General features: G+C 45.7%; 1 protein-coding gene across 3 annotated transcripts in view; it reads right to left on the bottom strand.

Annotated features, from left to right (window-relative positions):
- Positions 1 to 371: 371 nt before the first annotated feature.
- slc4a3 (solute carrier family 4 member 3) overlaps positions 372 to 24,528 on the bottom strand; it is a 92,611-nt gene continuing 68,454 nt past the window's right edge. For 2 of the 3 annotated variants that reach the window (XM_083776911.1, XM_083776910.1), the window contains 3 exons: positions 24,334 to 24,503; positions 8,320 to 8,493; positions 372 to 7,866 (listed from right to left, as the gene is read on the bottom strand). In XM_083776911.1, the coding sequence (XP_083633037.1) occupies positions 7,789 to 7,866; positions 8,320 to 8,493; positions 24,334 to 24,503 (422 nt within the window). In that variant the 3' untranslated portion in view covers positions 372 to 7,788. The remainder of the gene's footprint in view (positions 7,867 to 8,319; positions 8,494 to 24,333; positions 24,504 to 24,528) is intronic. The other variant, XR_014569971.1, reaches the window with a different exon arrangement.

Raw genomic sequence — 24,528 nt, forward strand, 5'->3', positions numbered from 1 at the left:
AGACAGGAGAAAGAGGGTGCACTATACCTTTTATTATCTTAAATAATAACCACACTCCTCACCCCCCACCACACACGCGCACACGCATGTGCGCACACACGCATGCACGCACACACGCACACACACACACACACACACACACACACACACACACACACACACACACACACACAAACACACACACACACACATGCACGCACACACACACACACACAGACAGACAGACACACCACCCTGTCCCAGGACCCTTTTAAATACTGACATGATTTCTTTTTTCTGAGTGCACGCCTCCTAGTTCAGGCGTGCCCTATGGTCTCTGCACGTAGACGCTACAATTCATATCAGGGACACATGGGCAGTGGTGGAAGAGATACTCAAGTCAAAGTAGAAATACGACTCTGTACTCTGGTACAAGTCCTGTATTCAAAATGCTACTTGAGTAAAAGTACAAAACGATTGACACCAAAATGTATTTAAAGTTCCATGGTAAAAAGTAGTCTTTATTGTCCAATTTTCCCCCCTTTTCAAAAATAGCATCTCTACAAGCTCTTCTATTGTAAACTCGTAGATGGGCCATTTCCAAATAGCCAAAGTGTTACATCAATAATCTTAATCTGCTAAATAACTAATGTTGACAAATAAATGCAGAGTAAAAAGTACAATATTTGCCTTCCGATCGTGTAGTGGAGTAGAATATATATAAAGTATCAAAAATGGAAATACTAAAATAAAGAAAAAGTACCTCAACATTGTACTTAAGTACAGTACTTGTGTAAGTTACTTTCCACCACTGCACGTGTCTGGCCTCCAGCGCACTTCTACGTTTGTATTCTAAGACAACAAAGACCTTTCGACCCTTTGTAATGTATTCCTCCCACCACAGTGGGTCAGCGCCGAGTGCCTGTCACCTCCTACTTCACACTTATGCAAACACATTTCCACCCGTCTGTGGCCAAACGGCAACCTGGCTCCGCGGGGACCAAGTTGTCATTTTAACGCCACGTTGTTGAACTTTTGGTAGAACGCCGTGTTGTTTTAACTACCCGCTCCAAATACTGTCCATCATCTTTATCTGTTGCTTCTGTGCTCTGTGAGCGAGGAATGGGAAAAGGCCCGAGGACAGATTGAGGGGGTTTTGAAGCCCCTCAGTGTTGGATCCAGGGACTCAAGGAGACCCCTCCAATCCCACAGAAGCCCCTCAGTGTTGGATCCAGGGACTCAAGGAGACCCCTCCAATCCCACAGAAGCCCCTCAGTGTTGGATCCAGGGACTCAAGGAGACCCCTCCAATCCCACAAAACCCCCTGAATATATATATATATATATATATTTTTTTTTAATGTTTTTTTTGTGGCTTTCGCCTCTTTTATGGAGGGACAGACAGTAGGCTGACAGGAAATGGGGAGAGAGATGAGGGGGAAGACGTGCAGTAAAGGCCGTCGGGATCAGGAGTCGAGCCCGCGGCACACTGCCAGACTGGATGCCTGGACCACTGAGCCATGAGCCTGGACCACTGAGCCACGGGCCCAGGCCAAAAGCCCCTGGACCGCTGAGCCATGGGCCTGGACCACTGAGCCATGGGCCAAGGTGCCTGGACCACTGAGCCATGGACCTGGACCACTGAGCCACGGGCCCAGGCCAAAAGCCCCTGGACCGCTGAGCCATGGGCCTGGACCACTGAGCCATGGGCCAAGGTGCCTGGACCACTGAGCCACGGCCCAGGCCAAAAGCCCCTGAATAATAGATTTGGTGAAAATCTACAAGATCACGTTTTGTGAGCTCTTAGATCGGCGAAGAGATTTGGTGTAGGGGGGAAAAAGGAGGGGAAAAAGGACAGACCACTGGTGGACCCCTGTCAACGTAGTATAGGGGTACACGTGTTTGGAAAGGTAGACAAATGTAAACCTATATAGTAGGTCATTTTGTCATTCCATGTTCTAAAGAACAGCTTTTCACTGCCAATCCAGAAATCCAACAAATATTTCTGAGAAATGTCTCAAACTATAACCAAACCTTCAGGGATTTCACTGTAGCTGCAGAGATTTTCACTCATAGCACTGAAAGTATTCTCCACTTTGGTCATTAAAACACTACTTTCAATAGTTTGTGGGAACGGACTGGAGCCCACAACTGACATGACTTCAAAAGTTGTCTTTTAGCATGTTTGCCATAATACTGCCTGTATCTAAAGTAAATAATAGTTATCCCAAAACTCTGTTGTGTGGTCAATCCTGGGCACACGGGCCTCTGACAGAGTCTGACATCCAGGGTTGTTTTTGTGTTCATGTGCTAAAATCCTTTAAGATCCTTTTCTCCGTCACTACTTGCGACGTCTCGCTCACAGAGAACAGAAGTCCAACATTGGACTCCGATCACAAGGGAGCTACACAGTATAAGGTTCTCCAACCAATCGCTTTTGGGCCATCATTATTGAAAACGTTCATAAATATATACAGTACATATATATTTAAATAAAAAAAATCACATTGTATCACAATGGATCGTGAGCTTGTAGATCTATTTTCACTATTTGTCGTACTGTTCAACTAAAGCGTAATTGGGCTAATAGTGGGAAAGAATGTGTCTGTTTTCATGTGTCCATCTCAGAGAACTGCATGCAGCCATGGAGAACCTGCTGTCCAAAGACAATATAACAAGTAAGACGCGCAAACGCGGGAAGCGAACGCAGCTCGTGTGTGTGTGGTTGTGTGTGTGTGTGTGTGTGTGTGCTACAGCTGCGCCCTGCGTGTGTGTGTGTGTGTGCTACAGCTGCGCCCTCTGGTGGCGGGCGGGTGGTGTAACAGCGGGACACACAGACATTCAGCCCTTGCTGTCATAGTAAGTGGCTCACTGCGTTCGCAACCAGCAAAATGACATCTCTGCCAACCGTACCGTTTGGTACATTCAATAACGTCATGCATGCAGTGGGGTCATGGAGGACGAGGCGAGCGTATGGATCTTATTCACAGACTCACGTTCTACAGCACTAGCTAAAGTTACAGTTTCCAGTTAAGAAGTGAGGTTTTGGCTCCAATGGAAACTGTAATACAGTACAAAAAAAGCACATGTTTCACTATCATTCTAGCACAATATACTTGAATACGCCTGGAAACAGTATATCAAAAATGGACACAGTTGTAGTTAAAAGCTTTCTTATACTTATCACTGCATAGTGCATATAGTGGCATCGCAAGGATTTCTTTCATGGAAACAAAAAAAAACCTTTTTTTTGCAAGGAAGCTAATTTTGTTATACTGTATCTCTTGACCTTGTTTTACTTTCTCCATTATGGTGATTACAAGGTCTGTCTTTTTTTCTTTTTTTTTTTTACTTCTCAAGTGTTGTATTCCCATGACTGCATTATGTACACAAAAGGGACAACAAGCAAAAGGTTTGGCAGCAATATTTACAGATCAAAGGTCAATCTCCCCAGAGACAGAGCCCTGGCGTGTCTCACAATGAAGTACATCTGAAAACATATCCTGTAACTGTACTTCCTGGTCTACACCCCAACAATGGGTCGGGATCCAATTTTAAGGTCACTAACCCTTCATGTTTCAGAAGAATGTCTTTTTATATACATTAAAACAACGTTTAAGAATAGTGACAATAGCGCATCACAGGGCGCTGTGAGCTAGATCGGCTACTTTCACTATTAATAAGGGCTTGGTTAATTCATAATGCGTCTTTCAAAGTTTGGGTGGTTCTCGAACTGAAATGTTGGGTAAATACAGGTCTATATGGTACACAAAGTAACGGTACAGGCCCACCCACACATAAATGGGAGTATGGAGTGTAAATGTAGATACAGTATATCATTGTGTTTATATCTAAATGTTAAAATATTTGGCAAATCGCTTGTCTATCTACAATGTGATGCGACACATTTTAAGCTTGCAGATCTCTCAGTCTCTTTTTGGATTCTTTCAACAATATTGAAAGTGTTGGAATTTATTTATTTGAAAGAAATAGGGCTTAAGTGGTTAAATGTGTTCTGTGGATTGTTTTCAATGTTTGGATGCTGCAGCAATAGAGTAATCTGGTGTATACAGTTCCAACAGAGGACTAATGATTTGTGACTGAATTTTATGTTGTACGCTCTCTTCTTGCCAAGTGCAATGGGTCTTCACGGTTTTCATAATCAGTTCCTTCACAATTTTAAAGCGTATCTGTTTATATATTGTATTACTGCAGTTATTTCTTTTTTTGTAATAATTCTTTGTTATGTGCTATCATTTGGTATCTATCCGTTTTTCTTTTCTTTTTTTTTGTAAGCAACCACTGAATCAAAATTGATTTATGTACATATCGTATCTGGCCAAATAAAAGCTGATGTTCTAGAGAACAGCTAATGCATTACATTAGGCACAGTGGTCTGGCACGGGAATGCTCTGTAATGAAACCCTATACTCAGCTCAGCTTTGTTAGTTCTATCAATGTGTTTTAGAGAAGAAAAACATGATTTCATGGGTCACTGTTACAGCATCAGGTAACATTTGGTTGCAATTCTAAACTGTCGGGTGGAAACCTCATGATGTCCAAAAAACTGTTTCAGGATTCAAATAAAAAAATCTGAATGTGTCACTTCTTCGCGCTGCGTTTCGAGCTTGTGGATCTGCTACTTTTGTGTGATTCTGTATGATCACAGTATGGCACTAATTTACGAGAAAAATAACACCATAAGCTAAGAGGTCTCTGCCCCCGACAGCAACTCCTCGTGTCAGTCAAAAGATGTTTTCAACCCTGAACATTACACAGAGTTTTTATTGATTTACTCACATGTTAGAGTCTCTAACAGTTAGACAGCCTACATAGGGATCCGACGTGCACGCCTTGGAAGGTTATTATTCCCTGTTCTTACATTGCACGGACCAAAACAACTCTGACGCGCCTCCTTCACTGCCTAGAGGGAAGACAATGTGGTGGGACGGGATGTGGGGGGCAAGGATCTCTTCTTCTACTGTGGGGTTTGGGCCCTTTGGGGCCTTTGACTGTCACTGGCCTCACCATCCTGCCTAGTCTAACGGGGGGTAACGTACGTGTTAAGTAATAAATGTAGTCAGTTACTTTCCACCGCTGGAATGGTCTCCCGGAACTTCTCACACAAACCTGTGAAAAGTTCCATCACATCTTGACCTATAGGGTCAAAAGGAGCTAAAGGACCTCCAGTTTGGTATGCATTAGAGATTAGACCATGCCCATTTTGTTCCTAACTATCACTGATTTAGCTGGGGACCCCCCTGTAAGCCTCTTAGAGACCCCACTTTGAGAACCACTGGTATAAGATACCAATATTCATGTAATACAAACCGAGCACCATAAACCCGACCAACGAAGATCTTTTATTTTTATCGCAGTTAGGTTAGGGGGGGGGGAAATGTATCGGTGTGTCACAACAGCGGTTCCAACGGCTACATTAATTCAGCATTTTGGATGCGAGGACATAAAACACTCCATATCTCAAAGCCACTGTAAATACAGATGGAACGTTAAAACTTACTGTACAATGAATCATTCATAAATCTCGCCAACACTCAACCTTTCCCCATGCTTCTATGGGAATGCTTTCACTAGCTTATGTGTTTGCTTTAGTTGCTATGTTTTTCCCAGTGAAGCGTGTCACAAATATAATTCGTGACCTTTCGCGAAAATAATTATATAAAAAAAAAAAAGCACAAAACACCGGGGAGCCCCCGGCCGCGGGGCAAATTAAAGAACGTATGAGAAGTGACGGACTTCCAGTTTAGCCTGTGCTTTGACATTCTTCTTCTCTTTACAATATCAACATCATAGAGGTTTCTTCCACATTATGCTCGTTCGTTAGCAGAATATGACATTACCACTCGAGGTTCCCAGAAATAAATAGATAACTTACACGACACAAAGTAGAAAAATAAGCAAGAGAACGTTTCAGCTAGTTTACTTGTGCACCCACTACTCACAACAACACATCATTCATTTATCTATTCACAACTCACAGAGGATACAAATGGAATCACATGGATGCGTAAGTAAGGGTCCATTTGTATACTCTCTGAATTAAAGGTGCTGTAAGCTACAGTATATGTATCTATAGGGTAAAGCTCCATACTTCAATAACAATGATTGCTATGGATGGTTTGTTCAGTAACACAGGTCACCCTGTCTCTCCAGCTCTTTAGTATAAACAGAAAATACATGTTTATGTGGGACAGATCAGAAAGAGATAAGTTAGCTTAAAATGTATAATATTCCAGTTCCAACTGTGCTTGCTCATTTATACGTTTCATCACTTCCAATTGCACTTGTTGACCTTGTGGTCTGCATGAATCCTCTCCTTCTGATTGGATGAAATAGTTATCCTGACCTGGAAATGTACTTTCTGTTCACTAAACCTCTGGAGAGATGGGCATGGTGCCGCAGATGGACCTGTTATTGAAGGTTTCTTCAATAACAGGTCCATCTGCGGCACCTGCCCACTCACTCAACTATTTCTATGGGTATGTAGAGCTGTGTATGTTATGTGAGGCACCTGTAAATGAACTTTTCAGTGTAGGGGTCAGTGGTCTAGCATGTTGGGCAGGAAAGTACAGTAGCACCCTACTGTACCTTACAGTCTCCGTTTAATTTTTGGCTGCAGAGGGAGACTACATTTAGAGTGGAGGCTCTCGGCCAGGGGGCTCGTTTGGCAGCAGCCATTGTGAACTTTTGCCCAGTCAAAGTGCTCATTACTGAAGGAGTCCATACAGAAGGGAAAGAGGACTACATCTTTAACTCCTTGCCTGCACACCATTGAGACATTATAGGCAATGGCAGTAGTAAAAAGGAGAACAAGGCAGCTTAATTACACAGGCAGTGGGGTTCATTTGGGTTGGCTTACCCAGGGCAACAAGTGTTCTTACTGTAACAGGGCTACGCGTCGATACACTTACAAATCCCCCGCCGCAAGTTCGGGCCGTACGTGTACTCAAAAGTGCAGTTGACAAAATAAGAGAACCTTCATCGTGCGCTATAGGTTTGCATAACCGTGTGAGAGCCTGTTCACATTATAGTACGTCTACTACTGACGCCAACATCCCCCCATCAACCACTGACGTGAAGACCCCAAAGCATCTCACACATTAACGCCGGGCCCACTGTGGTAATGAGTTATACTGGACATCAACAGAACAGACGGGATTGCACACAAGCCCAGAACCTGTAGCAGGTTTAAAGGGAAAGAGGACTAAAGTGGTGGATACAGTGTAACGAAATTCACACGCACGCACATGCACGCACACACGCACGCACACACGCACGCACACACACACACACACACACACACACACACACACACACACACACACACACACACACACACACACACACACACACACACACACGCCGAAAGTGGAGCAATTCACTGGCCTGTAAAGGAATCAGATTTTCAGAGAGGTTAACACAATGATGCCATCACAAAGGTCATCAACAGATTTGCTCCTGTAACAATTTGGGGGAACATTTACGATAAGATCTTATCATCCTGCTATAGTTTTTTTTTTTGGGGGGGGACATAAAATAAGATAAGATCTTATCATCTAGCTATAGGTTTTTGGGTGGACATATGATAAGGTAAGATCGTACCATCCGGTTATAGGTTTTGTTATATTTGACAAAGAGCAATCCGTGTGTTTCCTCACCGTCTCTACCCACTAACACACAGGGCTCTGCATGAATCCTCTCCTTCTGATTGGATGAAATCCAACCAGAGGTTTGCCGTGGTTGGCCAGCGTCGCAGGACGGAAGGAGGAAAAGTCTTATTGTCCGACATCTAGACGAGCATGTGGATCTCGTTGTACTCGTCCCGACCATCTTCGTCGAAGTTGGGAGAGTCCTCGTCGCAATCCAACTGTGAACACAGACATCACCATGATTATCATCTTCAGTAAAAGTATCAATACTGCAATGTAGAAGTGCAAGTTCAGGATTCAAAAATCCAAAATGTACCTGAGTAAAAGTACTTAAAGTACCAAAAGTAAAATGACTCCTTATGCAGAATGTCCCATTTCAAGTTTTCAAATGTATTAAACAATCTTTGCAAATAACAAGCTCACAAACAAAAACGTAAAAAGATGTCAAAACACAGCTCATCTCAGCTCAGCAGTATATTGGACATTTTTGGGGAGAAGATAAATAAAATAAGCTTCAAATTGGTTTTAAGTGGTTAATTCAACGTATTAAAAAAAAAAAGTATCCCGCGGCTGTTTGCTGTATTAGAGGATTGTGGGCAACGTTCCCAAGAACGTGTGGCGTGCCTGGAATGCTGGCATTGTGAGCCAACCCCGACCAAACCAAACCTTACCGCCTGCAGCTCGCGTTCCTCGAAGATCCTGGAGAGGACGAGGCGGCGGAGCGGTACGGTCATGATGAGGATGAAGGGGAAGGCCAGCGACACCATGGTGGACTTCACCACCCACAGCGCCACGATGCAGAGCAGCTGGATGATGGTGAACATGTTCATACGCCATGTCTTCACCTGCACAGGGGGCCGAGAGAGAGAGAGGGGGTGAGAGAGAGAGAGGGGGTGAGAGAGAGAGAGAGAGAGAGAGAGAGAGAAAGAGAGAGGGGCCGAGAGAGAGAGAGGGTGAGAGAGAGAGAGAGAGAGAGAGACATGCCACAATCCTGGATTACAGTGCTTCTCGACCTGTGGGCGGGGCCAACCGGTGGGCTGTGAGGATATGGCAAGTGGGCCTACAAATAATTGACAAAACACTAAGACTAGTGTATAAAAAAGCATTTAAAAGGTTGACCGATTGATTGATTGATTGATTGATTGACTGATCATCCTACTATAAATGCGCCACGTCTCTGCGTGCGTACGTGTGTGTGTGTGTGTGTGTGTGTGTGTGTGTGTGTGTGTGTGTGTGTGTGTGTGTGTACGGCTCTAATGCACGTAACTCACGAACCGTTTGACCCACGCTTCTCCAGAACCACCACAAAAGGCTCTGCTCAGGCTCTGCCAGTGGGCCTAATGAGGCCAACTCCAGCCTCTGCCTCAGCTAATTGAGGCTCAACCAATCAGGCTCTGCCAGTGGGCCGAATTGACTGCCAAATACACTTTTCAGTTTATAGTCTTCACACACACACACACACACACAACACACACACACACACACACACACACACACACACACACACACACACACACACACACACACACACACACACACACACACACACACACACACACACACACACACACACACAGGCACGTACACAGATCTCCATGTGGGTCACCGGCTGACGGGTGCTACGACAACGTATGTATATCATTAGGTTCCCAAGGAGGCCGGTGGCCGACTGCGACGGGCACGTACAGGTCTAGTTGAAATAAGCATGCTCTGAAAATGCACATGGCCAGGCCCACCCATCTGTCTTCTTAAATGGTCAGATGGGTGGGCCCTGAACACATTTAGGACCACACATGTAAAACATATTAGACACTGGAGTGCAGAGTTCTTCCCTTTTGCATGTTTGAAGCTCCATCTAGTGGAGGAAGCGTGTATTAAAACACTTAATTATGAAGACCATGAGAACATACCTGATCCTGTATTTACAGTGTTTCATTATAACGGTCAATAAACTGTATCGCATGTAACCAATTATCTAATGCTCTCTCTAATTCATGTTTTGTAAAGAAATGAACATCACCAAATTGCCGGTGTTATTATCCATGTGTAACTCCAAGAGTGTACAGTCTCAGAGTTAACGATGCAAGCCTAAACTTTTTTATAATTTCATGCTGCAAGCTCCAGGCCGTACTTCATCAAAAAAGGATTAGATAGAATAATCACTAAGAAAACAATTAATGGTTGCAGTCAGTGGTGCTTTGGTCGCTACACAGGGCGTTCCCACACAGTGCTCTTTCACGTGCACGCACGCACGCACGCACGCACAGGCATGGTAATCTAGAACGCATGTCCCCCTCGAATCATGAGGCAAGTAAATGGGAACCGCAAATGGCATCTTTAAATAACAGCTTTACGAGTGAGTCTCCAAATGGATTCTCACACCTCACATACACGGTATGCGAGCATTTTTGGCTTCAGTAGCGCTGCTGCCAGTATCCTATCTGCATGCAACAGTGCTTCAACCATCATCTGAGCAGCAGAGGGAAATACTCGTTTAGTTCCAGCTCCTATATAGTTAAAGGGGGCGACAGAGCGGCATTCCGACACACCGCCATTCCAACTACGTGGTTTCTGCGTGCGGTATAGGGTTACGCCAGGGCTCCACTGGGCGCGTTGCGTCACGCGTGCGTCACGCGTGACGCACGCGTGCGTCAAAAAACGAACCAGTTCAATTTTATGGTGACGGAGACGCAACGCAACGCGGGCAGTGGAGCTACCCTCCATTGATTAAAAGGGCACATTCCCGACGCTGACGGAGACGCGACGCAGATGCGCCGCAGACGCGCCCAGTGGAGCGGTATAGGGTCAGGCACATGGTTACTAGTAATGGTTTCTGCGTGCGGTATAGGGTCAGGCACATGGTTACTAGTAATGGTTTCTGTGTGCGGTATAGGGTCAGCCACATGGTTACTAGTAATGGTTTCTGTGTGCGGTATAGGGTCAGGCACATGGTTACTAGTAATGGTTTCTGCGTGCGGTATAGGGTCAGGCACATGGTTACTAGTAATGGTTTCTGTGTGCGGTATAGGGTCAGCCACATGGTTACTAGTAATGGTTTCTGTGTGCGGTATAGGGTTAGGCACATGGTTACTAGTAATGGTTTCTGCGTGCAGTATAGGGTTAGGCACATGGTTACTAGTAATGGTTTCTGTGTGCGGTATAGGGTCAGCCACATGGTTACTAGTAATGGTTTCTGTGTGCGGTATAGGGTTAGGCACATGGTTACTAGTAATGGTTTCTGCGTGCAGTATAGGGTCAGGCACATGGTTACTAGTAATGGTTTCTGTGTGCGGTATAGGGTTAGGCACATGGTTACTAGTAATGGTTTCTGCGTGCAGTATAGGGTCAGGCACATGGTTACTAGTAATGGTTTCTGCGTGCAGTATAGGGTCAGGCACATGGTTACTAGTAATGGTTTCTGTGTGCAGTATAGGGTTAGGCACATGGTTACTAGTAATGGTTTCTGCGTGCGGTATAGGGTCAGCCACATGGTTACTAGTAATGGTTTCTGTGTGCGGTATAGGGTTAGGCACATGGTTACTAGTAATGGTTTCTGCGTGCGGTATAGGGTTAGCCACATGGTTACTAGTAATGGTTTCTGCGTGCGGTATAGGGTTAGCCACATGGTTACTAGTAATGGTTTCTGCGTGCGGTATAGGGTTAGGCACATGGTTACTAGTAATGGTTTCTGCGTGCGGTATAGGGTCAGGCACATGGTTACTAGTAATGGTTTCTGTGTGCGGTATAGGGTTAGCCACATGGTTACTAGTAATGGTTTCTGCGTGCGGTATAGGGTCAGGCACATGGTTACTAGTAATGGTTTCTGCGTGCGGTATAGGGTCAGCCACATGGTTACTAGTAATGGTTTCTGTGTGCGGTATAGGGTTAGGCACATGGTTACTAGTAATGGTTTCTGCGTGCAGTATAGGGTCAGGCACATGGTTACTAGTAATGGTTTCTGCGTGCAGTATAGGGTTAGGCACATGGTTACTAGTAATGGTTTCTGCGTGCAGTATAGGGTCAGCCACATGGTTACTAGTAATGGTTTCTGTGTGCAGTATAGGGTTAGGCACATGGTTACTAGTAATGGTTTCTGCGTGCGGTATAGGGTTAGGCACATGGTTACTAGTAATGGTTTCTGCGTGCAGTATAGGGTTAGGCACATGGTTACTAGTAATGGTTTCTGCGTGCAGTATAGGGTCAGGCACATGGTTACTAGTAATGGTTTCTGTGTGCAGTATAGGGTTAGGCACATGGTTACTAGTAATGGTTTCTGCGTGCGGTATAGGGTTAGGCACATGGTTACTAGTAATGGTTTCTGCGTGCGGTATAGGGTTAGCCACATGGTTACTAGTAATGGTTTCTGCGTGCGGTATAGGGTCAGCCACATGGTTACTAGTAATGGTTTCTGCGTGCGGTATAGGGTCAGCCACATGGTTACTAGTAATGGTTTCTGCGTGCGGTATAGGGTTAGCCACATGGTTACTAGTAATGGTTTCTGCGTGCGGTATAGGGTTAGCCACATGGTTACTAGTAATGGTTTCTGCGTGCGGTATAGGGTCAGGCACATGGTTACTAGTAATGGTTTCTGCGTGCAGTATAGGGTTAGGCACATGGTTACTAGTAATGGTTTCTGCGTGCGGTATAGGGTCAGGCACATGGTTACTAGTAATGGTTTCTGTGTGCGGTATAGGGTCAGCCACATGGTTACTAGTAATGGTTTCTGTGTGCGGTATAGGGTTAGGCACATGGTTACTAGTAATGGTTTCTGCGTGCGGTATAGGGTCAGGCACATGGTTACTAGTAATGGTTTCTGCGTGCAGTATAGGGTTAGGCACATGGTTACTAGTAATGGTTTCTGCGTGCAGTATAGGGTCAGCCACATGGTTACTAGTAATGGTTTCTGTGTGCGGTATAGGGTCAGGCACATGGTTACTAGTAATGGTTTCTGCGTGCGGTATAGGGTCAGCCACATGGTTACTAGTAATGGTTTCTGCGTGCGGTATAGGGTTAGCCACATGGTTACTAGTAATGGTTTCTGTGTGCAGTATAGGGTTAGGCACATGGTTACTAGTAATGGTTTCTGTGTGCAGTATAGGGTCAGGCACATGGTTACTAGTAATGGTTTCTGCGTGCGGTATAGGGTTAGGCACATGGTTACTAGTAATGGTTTCTGCGTGCAGTATAGGGTCAGGCACATGGTTACTAGTAATGGTTTCTGCGTGCAGTATAGGGTTAGGCACATGGTTACTAGTAATGGTTTCTGCGTGCAGTATAGGGTCAGCCACATGGTTACTAGTAATGGTTTCTGTGTGCAGTATAGGGTTAGGCACATGGTTACTAGTAATGGTTTCTGCGTGCGGTATAGGGTCAGGCACATGGTTACTAGTAATGGTTTCTGCGTGCAGTATAGGGTCAGGCACATGGTTACTAGTAATGGTTTCTGTGTGCAGTATAGGGTTAGGCACATGGTTACTAGTAATGGTTTCTGCGTGCGGTATAGGGTCAGGCACATGGTTACTAGTAATGGTTTCTGTGTGCGGTATAGGGTCAGGCACATGGTTACTAGTAATGGTTTCTGCGTGCGGTATAGGGTCAGCCACATGGTTACTAGTAATGGTTTCTGCGTGCGGTATAGGGTTAGGCACATGGTTACTAGTAATGGTTTCTGCGTGCGGTATAGGGTCAGGCACATGGTTACTAGTAATGGTTTCTGTGTGCGGTATAGGGTCAGGCACATGGTTACTAGTAATGGTTTCTGCGTGCGGTATAGGGTCAGCCACATGGTTACTAGTAATGGTTTCTGTGTGCGGTATAGGGTTAGGCACATGGTTACTAGTAATGGTTTCTGCGTGCAGTATAGGGTTAGGCACATGGTTACTAGTAATGGTTTCTGCGTGCAGTATAGGGTCAGCCACATGGTTACTAGTAATGGTTTCTGTGTGCAGTATAGGGTTAGGCACATGGTTACTAGTAATGGTTTCTGCGTGCGGTATAGGGTTAGGCACATGGTTACTAGTAATGGTTTCTGCGTGCAGTATAGGGTTAGGCACATGGTTACTAGTAATGGTTTCTGCGTGCAGTATAGGGTCAGGCACATGGTTACTAGTAATGGTTTCTGTGTGCAGTATAGGGTTAGGCACATGGTTACTAGTAATGGTTTCTGCGTGCGGTATAGGGTTAGGCACATGGTTACTAGTAATGGTTTCTGCGTGCGGTATAGGGTTAGCCACATGGTTACTAGTAATGGTTTCTGCGTGCGGTATAGGGTCAGCCACATGGTTACTAGTAATGGTTTCTGCGTGCGGTATAGGGTCAGCCACATGGTTACTAGTAATGGTTTCTGCGTGCGGTATAGGGTTAGCCACATGGTTACTAGTAATGGTTTCTGCGTGCGGTATAGGGTTAGCCACATGGTTACTAGTAATGGTTTCTGCGTGCGGTATAGGGTCAGGCACATGGTTACTAGTAATGGTTTCTGCGTGCAGTATAGGGTTAGGCACATGGTTACTAGTAATGGTTTCTGCGTGCAGTATAGGGTTAGGCACATGGTTACTAGTAATGGTTTCTGCGTGCGGTATAGGGTTAGGCACATGGTTACTAGTAATGGTTTCTGCGTGCGGTATAGGGTCAGGCACATGGTTACTAGTAATGGTTTCTGCGTGCGGTATAGGGTCAGCCACATGGTTACTAGTAATGGTTTCTGTGTGCAGTATAGGGTCAGGCACATGGTTACTAGTAATGGTTTCTGTGTGCAGTATAGGGTCAGCCACATGGTTACTAGTAATGGTTTCTGCATGCGGTATAGGGTTAGGCACATGGTTACTAGTAATGGTTTCTGCGTGCGGTATAGGGTCAGCCACATGGTTACTAGTAATGGTTTCTGCGTGCGGTATAGGGTTAGGCACATGGTTACTAGTAATGGTTTCTGCGTGCGGTATAGGGTCAGCCACATGGTTACTAGTAATGGTTTCTGCATGCGGTATAGGGTTAGGCACATGGTTACTAGTAATGGTTTCTGCGTGCGGTATAGGGTCAGCCACATGGTTACTAGTAATGGTTTCTGCGTGCGGTATAGGGTCAGGCACATGGTTACTAGTAATGGTTTCTGCGTGCGGTATAGGGTTAGGCACATGGTTACTAGTAATGGTTTCTGCGTGCGGTATAGGGTTAGGCACATGGTTACTAGTAATGGTTTCTGTGTGCAGTATAGGGTCAGGCACATGGTTACTAGTAATGGTTTCTGCGTGCGGTATAGGGTCAGGCACATGGTTACTAGTAATGGTTTCTGCGTGCGGTATAGGGTCAGGCACATGGTTACTAGTAATGGTTTCTGCGTGCGGTATAGGGTCAGGCACATGGTTACTAGTAATGGTTTCTGCGTGCGGTATAGGGTCAGGCACATGGTTACTAGTAATGGTTTCTGTGTGCAGTATAGGGTCAGGCACATGGTTACTAGTAATGGTTTCTGCGTGCGGTATAGGGTCAGCCACATGGTTACTAGTAATGGTTTCTGCGTGCAGTATAGGGTTAGGCACATGGTTACTAGTAATGGTTTCTGCGTGCAGTATAGGGTCAGCCACATGGTTACTAGTAATGGTTTCTGTGTGCAGTATAGGGTTAGGCACATGGTTACTAGTAATGGTTTCTGCGTGCGGTATAGGGTCAGCCACATGGTTACTAGTAATGGTTTCTGCGTGCAGTATAGGGTCAGGCACATGGTTACTAGTAATGGTTTCTGCGTGCAGTATAGGGTCAGGCACATGGTTACTAGTAATGGTTTCTGTGTGCAGTATAGGGTTAGGCACATGGTTACTAGTAATGGTTTCTGCGTGCGGTATAGGGTCAGGCACATGGTTACTAGTAATGGTTTCTGCGTGCGGTATAGGGTCAGGCACATGGTTACTAGTAATGGTTTCTGCGTGCAGTATAGGGTTAGGCACATGGTCACTAGTAATGGTTTCTGCGTGCGGTATAGGGTCAGCCACATGGTTACTAGTAATGGTTTCTGCGTGCGGTATAGGGTCAGCCACATGGTTACTAGTAATGGTTTCTGTGTGCGGTATAGGGTCAGCCACATGGTTACTAGTAATGGTTTCTGCGTGCGGTATAGGGTTAGGCACATGGTTACTAGTAATGGTTTCTGCGTGCAGTATAGGGTCAGCCACATGGTTACTAGTAATGGTTTCTGTGTGCGGTATAGGGTCAGCCACATGGTTACTAGTAATGGTTTCTGTGTGCGGTATAGGGTCAGGCACATGGTTACTAGTAATGGTTTCTGCGTGCGGTATAGGGTTAGGCACATGGTTACTAGTAATGGTTTCTGCGTGCAGTATAGGGTCAGCCACATGGTTACTAGTAATGGTTTCTGCGTGCGGTATAGGGTCAGCCACATGGTTACTAGTAATGGTTTCTGTGTGCAGTATAGGGTCAGGCACATGGTTACTAGTAATGGTTTCTGCGTGCGGTATAGGGTTAGGCACATGGTTACTAGTAATGGTTTCTGCGTGCGGTATAGGGTCAGGCACATGGTTACTAGTAATGGTTTCTGCGTGCGGTATAGGGTCAGGCACATGGTTACTAGTAATGGTTTCTGCGTGCAGTATAGGGTCAGCCACATGGTTACTAGTAATGGTTTCTGTGTGCAGTATAGGGTCAGCCACATGGTTACTAGTAATGGTTTCTGTGTGCGGTATAGGGTCAGCCACATGGTTACTAGTAATGGTTTCTGCGTGCGGTATAGGGTTAGGCACATGGTTACTAGTAATGGTTTCTGCGTGCGGTATAGGGTCAGCCACATGGTTACTAGTAATGGTTTCTGTGTGCGGTATAGGGTCAGCCACATGGTTACTAGTAATGGTTTCTGCGTGCGGTATAGGGTCAGCCACATGGTTACTAGTAATGGTTTCTGCGTGCGGTATAGGGTTAGGCACATGGTTACTAGTAATGGTTTCTGCGTGCGGTATAGGGTCAGGCACATGGTTACTAGTAATGGTTTCTGTGTGCAGTATAGGGTCAGGCACATGGTTACTAGTAATGGTTTCTGTGTGCAGTATAGGGTCAGGCACATGGTTACTAGTAATGGTTTCTGTGTGCAGTATAGGGTCAGGCACATGGTTACTAGTAATGGTTTCTGCGTGCAGTATAGGGTTAGGCACATGGTTACTACTAATGGTTTCTGCGTGCGGTATAGGGTCAGGCACATGGTTACTAGTAATGGTTTCTGCGTGCAGTATAGGGTTAGGCACATGGTTACTAGTAATGGTTTCTGTGTGCGGTATAGGGTCAGCCACATGGTTACTAGTAATGGTTTCTGTGTGCGGTATAGGGTCAGCCACATGGTTACTAGTAATGGTTTCTGCGTGCAGTATAGGGTCAGGCACATGGTTACTAGTAATGGTTTCTGCGTGCAGTATAGGGTCAGCCACATGGTTACTAGTAATGGTTTCTGTGTGCGGTATAGGGTTAGGCACATGGTTACTAGTAATGGTTTCTGCGTGCGGTATAGGGTCAGGCACATGGTTACTAGTAATGGTTTCTGTGTGCGGTATAGGGTTAGGCACATGGTTACTAGTAATGGTTTCTGCGTGCAGTATAGGGTCAGCCACATGGTTACTAGTAATGGTTTCTGTGTGCGGTATAGGGTTAGGCACATGGTTACTAGTAATGGTTTCTGCGTGCAGTATAGGGTCAGGCACATGGTTACTATTAATGGTTTCTGTGTGCGGTATAGGGTCAGGCACATGGTTACTAGTAATGGTTTCTGCATGCGGTATAGGGTTAGGCACATGGTTACTAGTAATGGTTTCTGCGTGCGGTATAGGGTCAGCCACATGGTTACTAGTAATGGTTTCTGTGTGCAGTATAGGGTCAGCCACATGGTTACTAGTAATGGTTTCTGTGTGCAGTATAGGGTCAGCCACATGGTTACTAGTAATGGTTTCTGCGTGAGGTATAGGGTCAGCCACATGGTTACTAGTAATGGTTTCTGCGTGCGGTATAGGGTCAGGCACATGGTTACTAGTAATGGTTTCTGTGTGCGGTATAGGGTCAGCCACATGGTTACTAGTAATGGTTTCTGCATGCGGTATAGGGTCAGCCACATGGTTACTAGTAATGGTTTCTGTGTGCAGTATAGGGTCAGGCACATGGTTACTAGTAATGGTTTCTGCGTGCAGTATAGGGTCAGCCACATGGTTACTAGTAATGGTTTCTGCGTGAGGTATAGGGTCAGCCACATGGTTACTAGTAATGGTTTCTGCGTGCAGTATAGGGTCAGCCACATGGTTACTAGTAATGGTTTCTGTGTGCAGTATAGGGTCAGCCACATGGTTACTACTAATGGTTTCTGTGTGCGGTATAGGGTCAGGCACATGGTTACTAGTAATGGTTTCTGTGTGCGGTATAGGGTCAGCCACATGGTTACTAGTAATGGTTTCTGTGTGCGGTATAGGGTCAGCCACATGGTTACTAGTAATGGTTTCTGTGTGCGGTATAGGGTTAGGCACATGGTTACTAGTAATGGTTTCTGTGTGCAGTATAGGGTCAGCCACATGGTTACTAGTAATGGTTTCTGCGTGCAGTATAGGGTTAGGCACATGGTTACTACTAATGGTTTCTGCGTGCGGTATAGGGTCAGGCACATGGTTACTAGTAATGGTTTCTGCGTGCAGTATAGGGTTAGGCACATGGTTACTAGTAATGGTTTCTGTGTGCGGTATAGGGTCAGCCACATGGTTACTAGTAATGGTTTCTGTGTGCGGTATAGGGTCAGCCACATGGTTACTAGTAATGGTTTCTGCGTGCGGTATAGGGTCAGCCACATGGTTACTAGTAATGGTTTCTGCGTGCGGTATAGGGTTAGGCACATGGTTACTAGTAATGGTTTCTGCGTGCGGTATAGGGTTAGGCACATGGTTACTAGTAATGGTTTCTGTGTGCAGTATAGGGTCAGGCACATGGTTACTAGTAATGGTTTCTGTGTGCAGTATAGGGTCAGGCACATGGTTACTAGTAATGGTTTCTGTGTGCAGTATAGGGTCAGGCACATGGTTACTAGTAATGGTTTCTGTGTGCGGTATAGGGTCAGGCACATGGTTACTAGTAATGGTTTCTGCGTGCGGTATAGGGTTAGGCACATGGTTACTAGTAATGGTTTCTGTGTGCGGTATAGGGTTAGGCACATGGTTACTAGTAATGGTTTCTGTGTGCAGTATAGGGTCAGCCACATGGTTACTAGTAATGGTTTCTGCGTGCAGTATAGGGTTAGGCACATGGTTACTACTAATGGTTTCTGCGTGCGGTATAGGGTCAGGCACATGGTTACTAGTAATGGTTTCTGCGTGCAGTATAGGGTTAGGCACATGGTTACTACTAATGGTTTCTGCGTGCGGTATAGGGTCAGGCACATGGTTACTAGTAATGGTTTCTGCGTGCGGTATAGGGTTAGGCACATGGTTACTAGTAATGGTTTCTGCGTGCGGTATAGGGTCAGCCACATGGTTACTAGTAATGGTTTCTGTGTGCGGTATAGGGTCAGCCACATGGTTACTAGTAATGGTTTCTGCGTGCGGTATAGGGTCAGCCACATGGTTACTAGTAATGGTTTCTGCGTGCGGTATAGGGTCAGGCACATGGTTACTAGTAATGGTTTCTGTGTGCAGTATAGGGTCAGGCACATGGTTACTAGTAATGGTTTCTGTGTGCAGTATAGGGTCAGGCACATGGTTACTAGTAATGGTTTCTGTGTGCAGTATAGGGTCAGGCACATGGTTACTAGTAATGGTTTCTGCGTGCAGTATAGGGTTAGGCACATGGTTACTACTAATGGTTTCTGCGTGCGGTATAGGGTCAGGCACATGGTTACTAGTAATGGTTTCTGCGTGCAGTATAGGGTTAGGCACATGGTTACTAGTAATGGTTTCTGTGTGCGGTATAGGGTCAGCCACATGGTTACTAGTAATGGTTTCTGTGTGCGGTATAGGGTCAGCCACATGGTTACTAGTAATGGTTTCTGCGTGCGGTATAGGGTCAGCCACATGGTTACTAGTAATGGTTTCTGCGTGCGGTATAGGGTTAGGCACATGGTTACTAGTAATGGTTTCTGTGTGCAGTATAGGGTCAGGCACATGGTTACTAGTAATGGTTTCTGTGTGCAGTATAGGGTCAGGCACATGGTTACTAGTAATGGTTTCTGTGTGCAGTATAGGGTCAGGCACATGGTTACTAGTAATGGTTTCTGTGTGCAGTATAGGGTCAGGCACATGGTTACTAGTAATGGTTTCTGTGTGCAGTATAGGGTCAGGCACATGGTTACTAGTAATGGTTTCTGCGTGCGGTATAGGGTCAGCCACATGGTTACTAGTAATGGTTTCTGTGTGCAGTATAGGGTCAGGCACATGGTCACTAGTAATGGTTTCTGTGTGCAGTATAGGGTCAGGCACATGGTTACTAGTAATGGTTTCTGCGTGCGGTATAGGGTCAGGCACATGGTTACTAGTAATGGTTTCTGCGTGCAGTATAGGGTCAGGCACATGGTTACTAGTAATGGTTTCTGTGTGCAGTATAGGGTCAGGCACATGGTTACTAGTAATGGTTTCTGTGTGCAGTATAGGGTCAGCCACATGGTTACTAGTAATGGTTTCTGCGTGCGGTATAGGGTCAGCCACATGGTTACTAGTAATGGTTTCTGTGTGCAGTATAGGGTCAGCCACATGGTTACTAGTAATGGTTTCTGCGTGCGGTATAGGGTCAGCCACATGGTTACTAGTAATGGTTTCTGTGTGCGGTATAGGGTTAGCCACATGGTTACTAGTAATGGTTTCTGTGTGCAGTATAGGGTCAGGCACATGGTTACTAGTAATGGTTTCTGCGTGCGGTATAGGGTCAGGCACATGGTTACTAGTAATGGTTTCTGTGTGCAGTATAGGGTCAGCCACATGGTTACTAGTAATGGTTTCTGTGTGCGGTATAGGGTCAGGCACATGGTTACTAGTAATGGTTTCTGCGTGCGGTATAGGGTCAGCCACATGGTTACTAGTAATGGTTTCTGTGTGCAGTATAGGGTCAGGCACATGGTTACTAGTAATGGTTTCTGTGTGCGGTATAGGGTTAGGCACATGGTTACTAGTAATGGTTTCTGCGTGCAGTATAGGGTCAGCCACATGGTTACTAGTAATGGTTTCTGCGTGCGGTATAGGGTTAGGCACATGGTTACTAGTAATGGTTTCTGTGTGCGGTATAGGGTCAGCCACATGGTTACTAGTAATGGTTTCTGTGTGCGGTATAGGGTCAGGCACATGGTTACTACTAATGGTTTCTGCGTGCGGTATAGGGTCAGGCACATGGTTACTAGTAATGGTTTCTGCGTGCGGTATAGGGTTAGGCACATGGTTACTAGTAATGGTTTCTGTGTGCAGTATAGGGTTAGGCACATGGTTACTAGTAATGGTTTCTGCGTGCGGTATAGGGTTAGGCACATGGTTACTAGTAATGGTTTCTGTGTGCAGTATAGGGTTAGGCACATGGTTACTAGTAATGGTTTCTGCGTGCGGTATAGGGTTAGGCACATGGTTACTAGTAATGGTTTCTGCGTGCGGTATAGGGTCAGCCACATGGTTACTAGTAATGGTTTCTGCGTGCGGTATAGGGTTAGGCACATGGTTACTAGTAATGGTTTCTGTGTGCAGTATAGGGTCAGCCACATGGTTACTAGTAATGGTTTCTGCGTGCGGTATAGGGTTAGGCACATGGTTACTAGTAATGGTTTCTGCGTGCGGTATAGGGTCAGGCACATGGTTACTAGTAATGGTTTCTGCGTGCGGTATAGGGTCAGGCACATGGTTACTAGTAATGGTTTCTGCGTGCGGTATAGGGTCAGCCACATGGTTACTAGTAATGGTTTCTGCGTGCAGTATAGGGTCAGGCACATGGTTACTAGTAATGGTTTCTGCGTGCGGTATAGGGTTAGGCACATGGTTACTAGTAATGGTTTCTGCGTGCGGTATAGGGTTAGGCACATGGTTACTAGTAATGGTTTCTGCGTGCGGTATAGGGTTAGGCACATGGTTACTAGTAATGGTTTCTGTGTGCGGTATAGGGTCAGGCACATGGTTACTAGTAATGGTTTCTGCGTGCGGTATAGGGTCAGCCACATGGTTACTAGTAATGGTTTCTGCGTGCGGTATAGGGTCAGCCACATGGTTACTAGTAATGGTTTCTGCGTGCGGTATAGGGTCAGGCACATGGTTACTAGTAATGGTTTCTGCGTGCGGTATAGGGTTAGGCACATGGTTACTAGTAATGGTTTCTGCGTGCAGTATAGGGTCAGGCACATGGTTACTAGTAATGGTTTCTGCGTGCGGTATAGGGTTAGGCACATGGTTACTAGTAATGGTTTCTGCGTGCGGTATAGGGTTAGGCACATGGTTACTAGTAATGGTTTCTGCGTGCGGTATAGGGTTAGGCACATGGTTACTAGTAATGGTTTCTGTGTGCAGTATAGGGTCAGGCACATGGTTACTAGTAATGGTTTCTGTGTGCAGTATAGGGTCAGGCACATGGTTACTAGTAATGGTTTCTGTGTGCAGTATAGGGTCAGCCACATGGTTACTAGTAATGGTTTCTGCGTGCGGTATAGGGTTAGGCACATGGTTACTAGTAATGGTTTCTGCGTGCGGTATAGGGTCAGCCACATGGTTACTAGTAATGGTTTCTGTGTGCGGTATAGGGTCAGCCACATGGTTACTAGTAATGGTTTCTGTGTGCGGTATAGGGTCAGCCACATGGTTACTAGTAATGGTTTCTGCGTGCGGTATAGGGTTAGGCACATGGTTACTAGTAATGGTTTCTGCGTGCGGTATAGGGTTAGGCACATGGTTACTAGTAATGGTTTCTGCGTGCGGTATAGGGTTAGGCACATGGTTACTAGTAATGGTTTCTGCGTGCGGTATAGGGTCAGCCACATGGTTACTAGTAATGGTTTCTGTGTGCGGTATAGGGTTAGGCACATGGTTACTACTAATGGTTTCTGCGTGCGGTATAGGGTTAGGCACATGGTTACTAGTAATGGTTTCTGCGTGCGGTATAGGGTCAGGCACATGGTTACTAGTAATGGTTTCTGTGTGCAGTATAGGGTCAGGCACATGGTTACTAGTAATGGTTTCTGCGTGCGGTATAGGGTCAGCCACATGGTTACTAGTAATGGTTTCTGTGTGCGGTATAGGGTCAGCCACATGGTTACTAGTAATGGTTTCTGCGTGCGGTATAGGGTTAGGCACATGGTTACTAGTAATGGTTTCTGCGTGCGGTATAGGGTCAGGCACATGGTTACTAGTAATGGTTTCTGTGTGCGGTATAGGGTCAGCCACATGGTTACTAGTAATGGTTTCTGCGTGCGGTATAGGGTTAGGCACATGGTTACTAGTAATGGTTTCTGCGTGCGGTATAGGGTTAGGCACATGGTTACTAGTAATGGTTTCTGCGTGCGGTATAGGGTCAGCCACATGGTTACTAGTAATGGTTTCTGCGTGCGGTATAGGGTCAGGCACATGGTTACTAGTAATGGTTTCTGCGTGCGGTATAGGGTTAGGCACATGGTTACTAGTAATGGTTTCTGCGTGCAGTATAGGGTCAGGCACATGGTTACTAGTAATGGTTTCTGCGTGCGGTATAGGGTCAGGCACATGGTTACTAGTAATGGTTTCTGCGTGCGGTATAGGGTTAGGCACATGGTTACTAGTAATGGTTTCTGCGTGCGGTATAGGGTCAGCCACATGGTTACTAGTAATGGTTTCTGCGTGCGGTATAGGGTTAGGCACATGGTTACTAGTAATGGTTTCTGTGTGCGGTATAGGGTTAGGCACATGGTTACTAGTAATGGTTTCTGCGTGCGGTATAGGGTCAGCCACATGGTTACTAGTAATGGTTTCTGTGTGCGGTATAGGGTTAGGCACATGGTTACTAGTAATGGTTTCTGCGTGCGGTATAGGGTCAGCCACATGGTTACTAGTAATGGTTTCTGTGTGCGGTATAGGGTCAGGCACATGGTTACTACTAATGGTTTCTGCGTGCGGTATAGGGTTAGGCACATGGTTACTAGTAATGGTTTCTGTGTGCAGTATAGGGTCAGGCACATGGTTACTAGTAATGGTTTCTGCGTGCGGTATAGGGTCAGGCACATGGTTACTACTAATGGTTTCTGCGTGCGGTATAGGGTTAGGCACATGGTTACTAGTAATGGTTTCTGCGTGCGGTATAGGGTCAGGCACATGGTTACTACTAATGGTTTCTGCGTGCGGTATAGGGTTAGGCACATGGTTACTAGTAATGGTTTCTGCGTGCGGTATAGGGTTAGGCACATGGTTACTAGTAATGGTTTCTGCGTGCGGTATAGGGTCAGCCACATGGTTACTAGTAATGCGGTGAGAATGAATGCATGCCGGTGTATAACCAATTCAAGGCATTCCTTGAGAAGATTTACAAAGACTAAAACTATAAGCTAAAAACTAGTCATTTCCTATGCAAACATGAATCCCACTACTAATTTATTTATAGTTTACCAGTAAACCTAATAAAAAGTAAAAATAATATTAATCACACGTACATACACGTGATGTAGTGGAGTAGAAGTAAAAGTACTGGAAACGTACGTAGATGTGGTCTGGGTGGTGCTTGGTTTTAGTTACCTTGGTGACGTAGATGTGGTCCGGGTGGTGCTTGGCGGGCGTGACCATGAGCGTGATGCGCTCGTACAGCTGGATGCCGGTTAGCGACGTCACGCCCATGTAGAGGAAGATGCCGAAGAGCACGGCCAGTGGGATGAGACGCAGCATGTCCGTCATCACTATGGACATGCCTGGTGTCGTCGTTGGGGGGGGGGG

This window comes from Protomyctophum parallelum, assembly GCF_964188405.1.
Source record: "Protomyctophum parallelum genome assembly, chromosome: 11".
Classification (NCBI taxonomy): domain Eukaryota; kingdom Metazoa; phylum Chordata; class Actinopteri; order Myctophiformes; family Myctophidae; genus Protomyctophum; species Protomyctophum parallelum.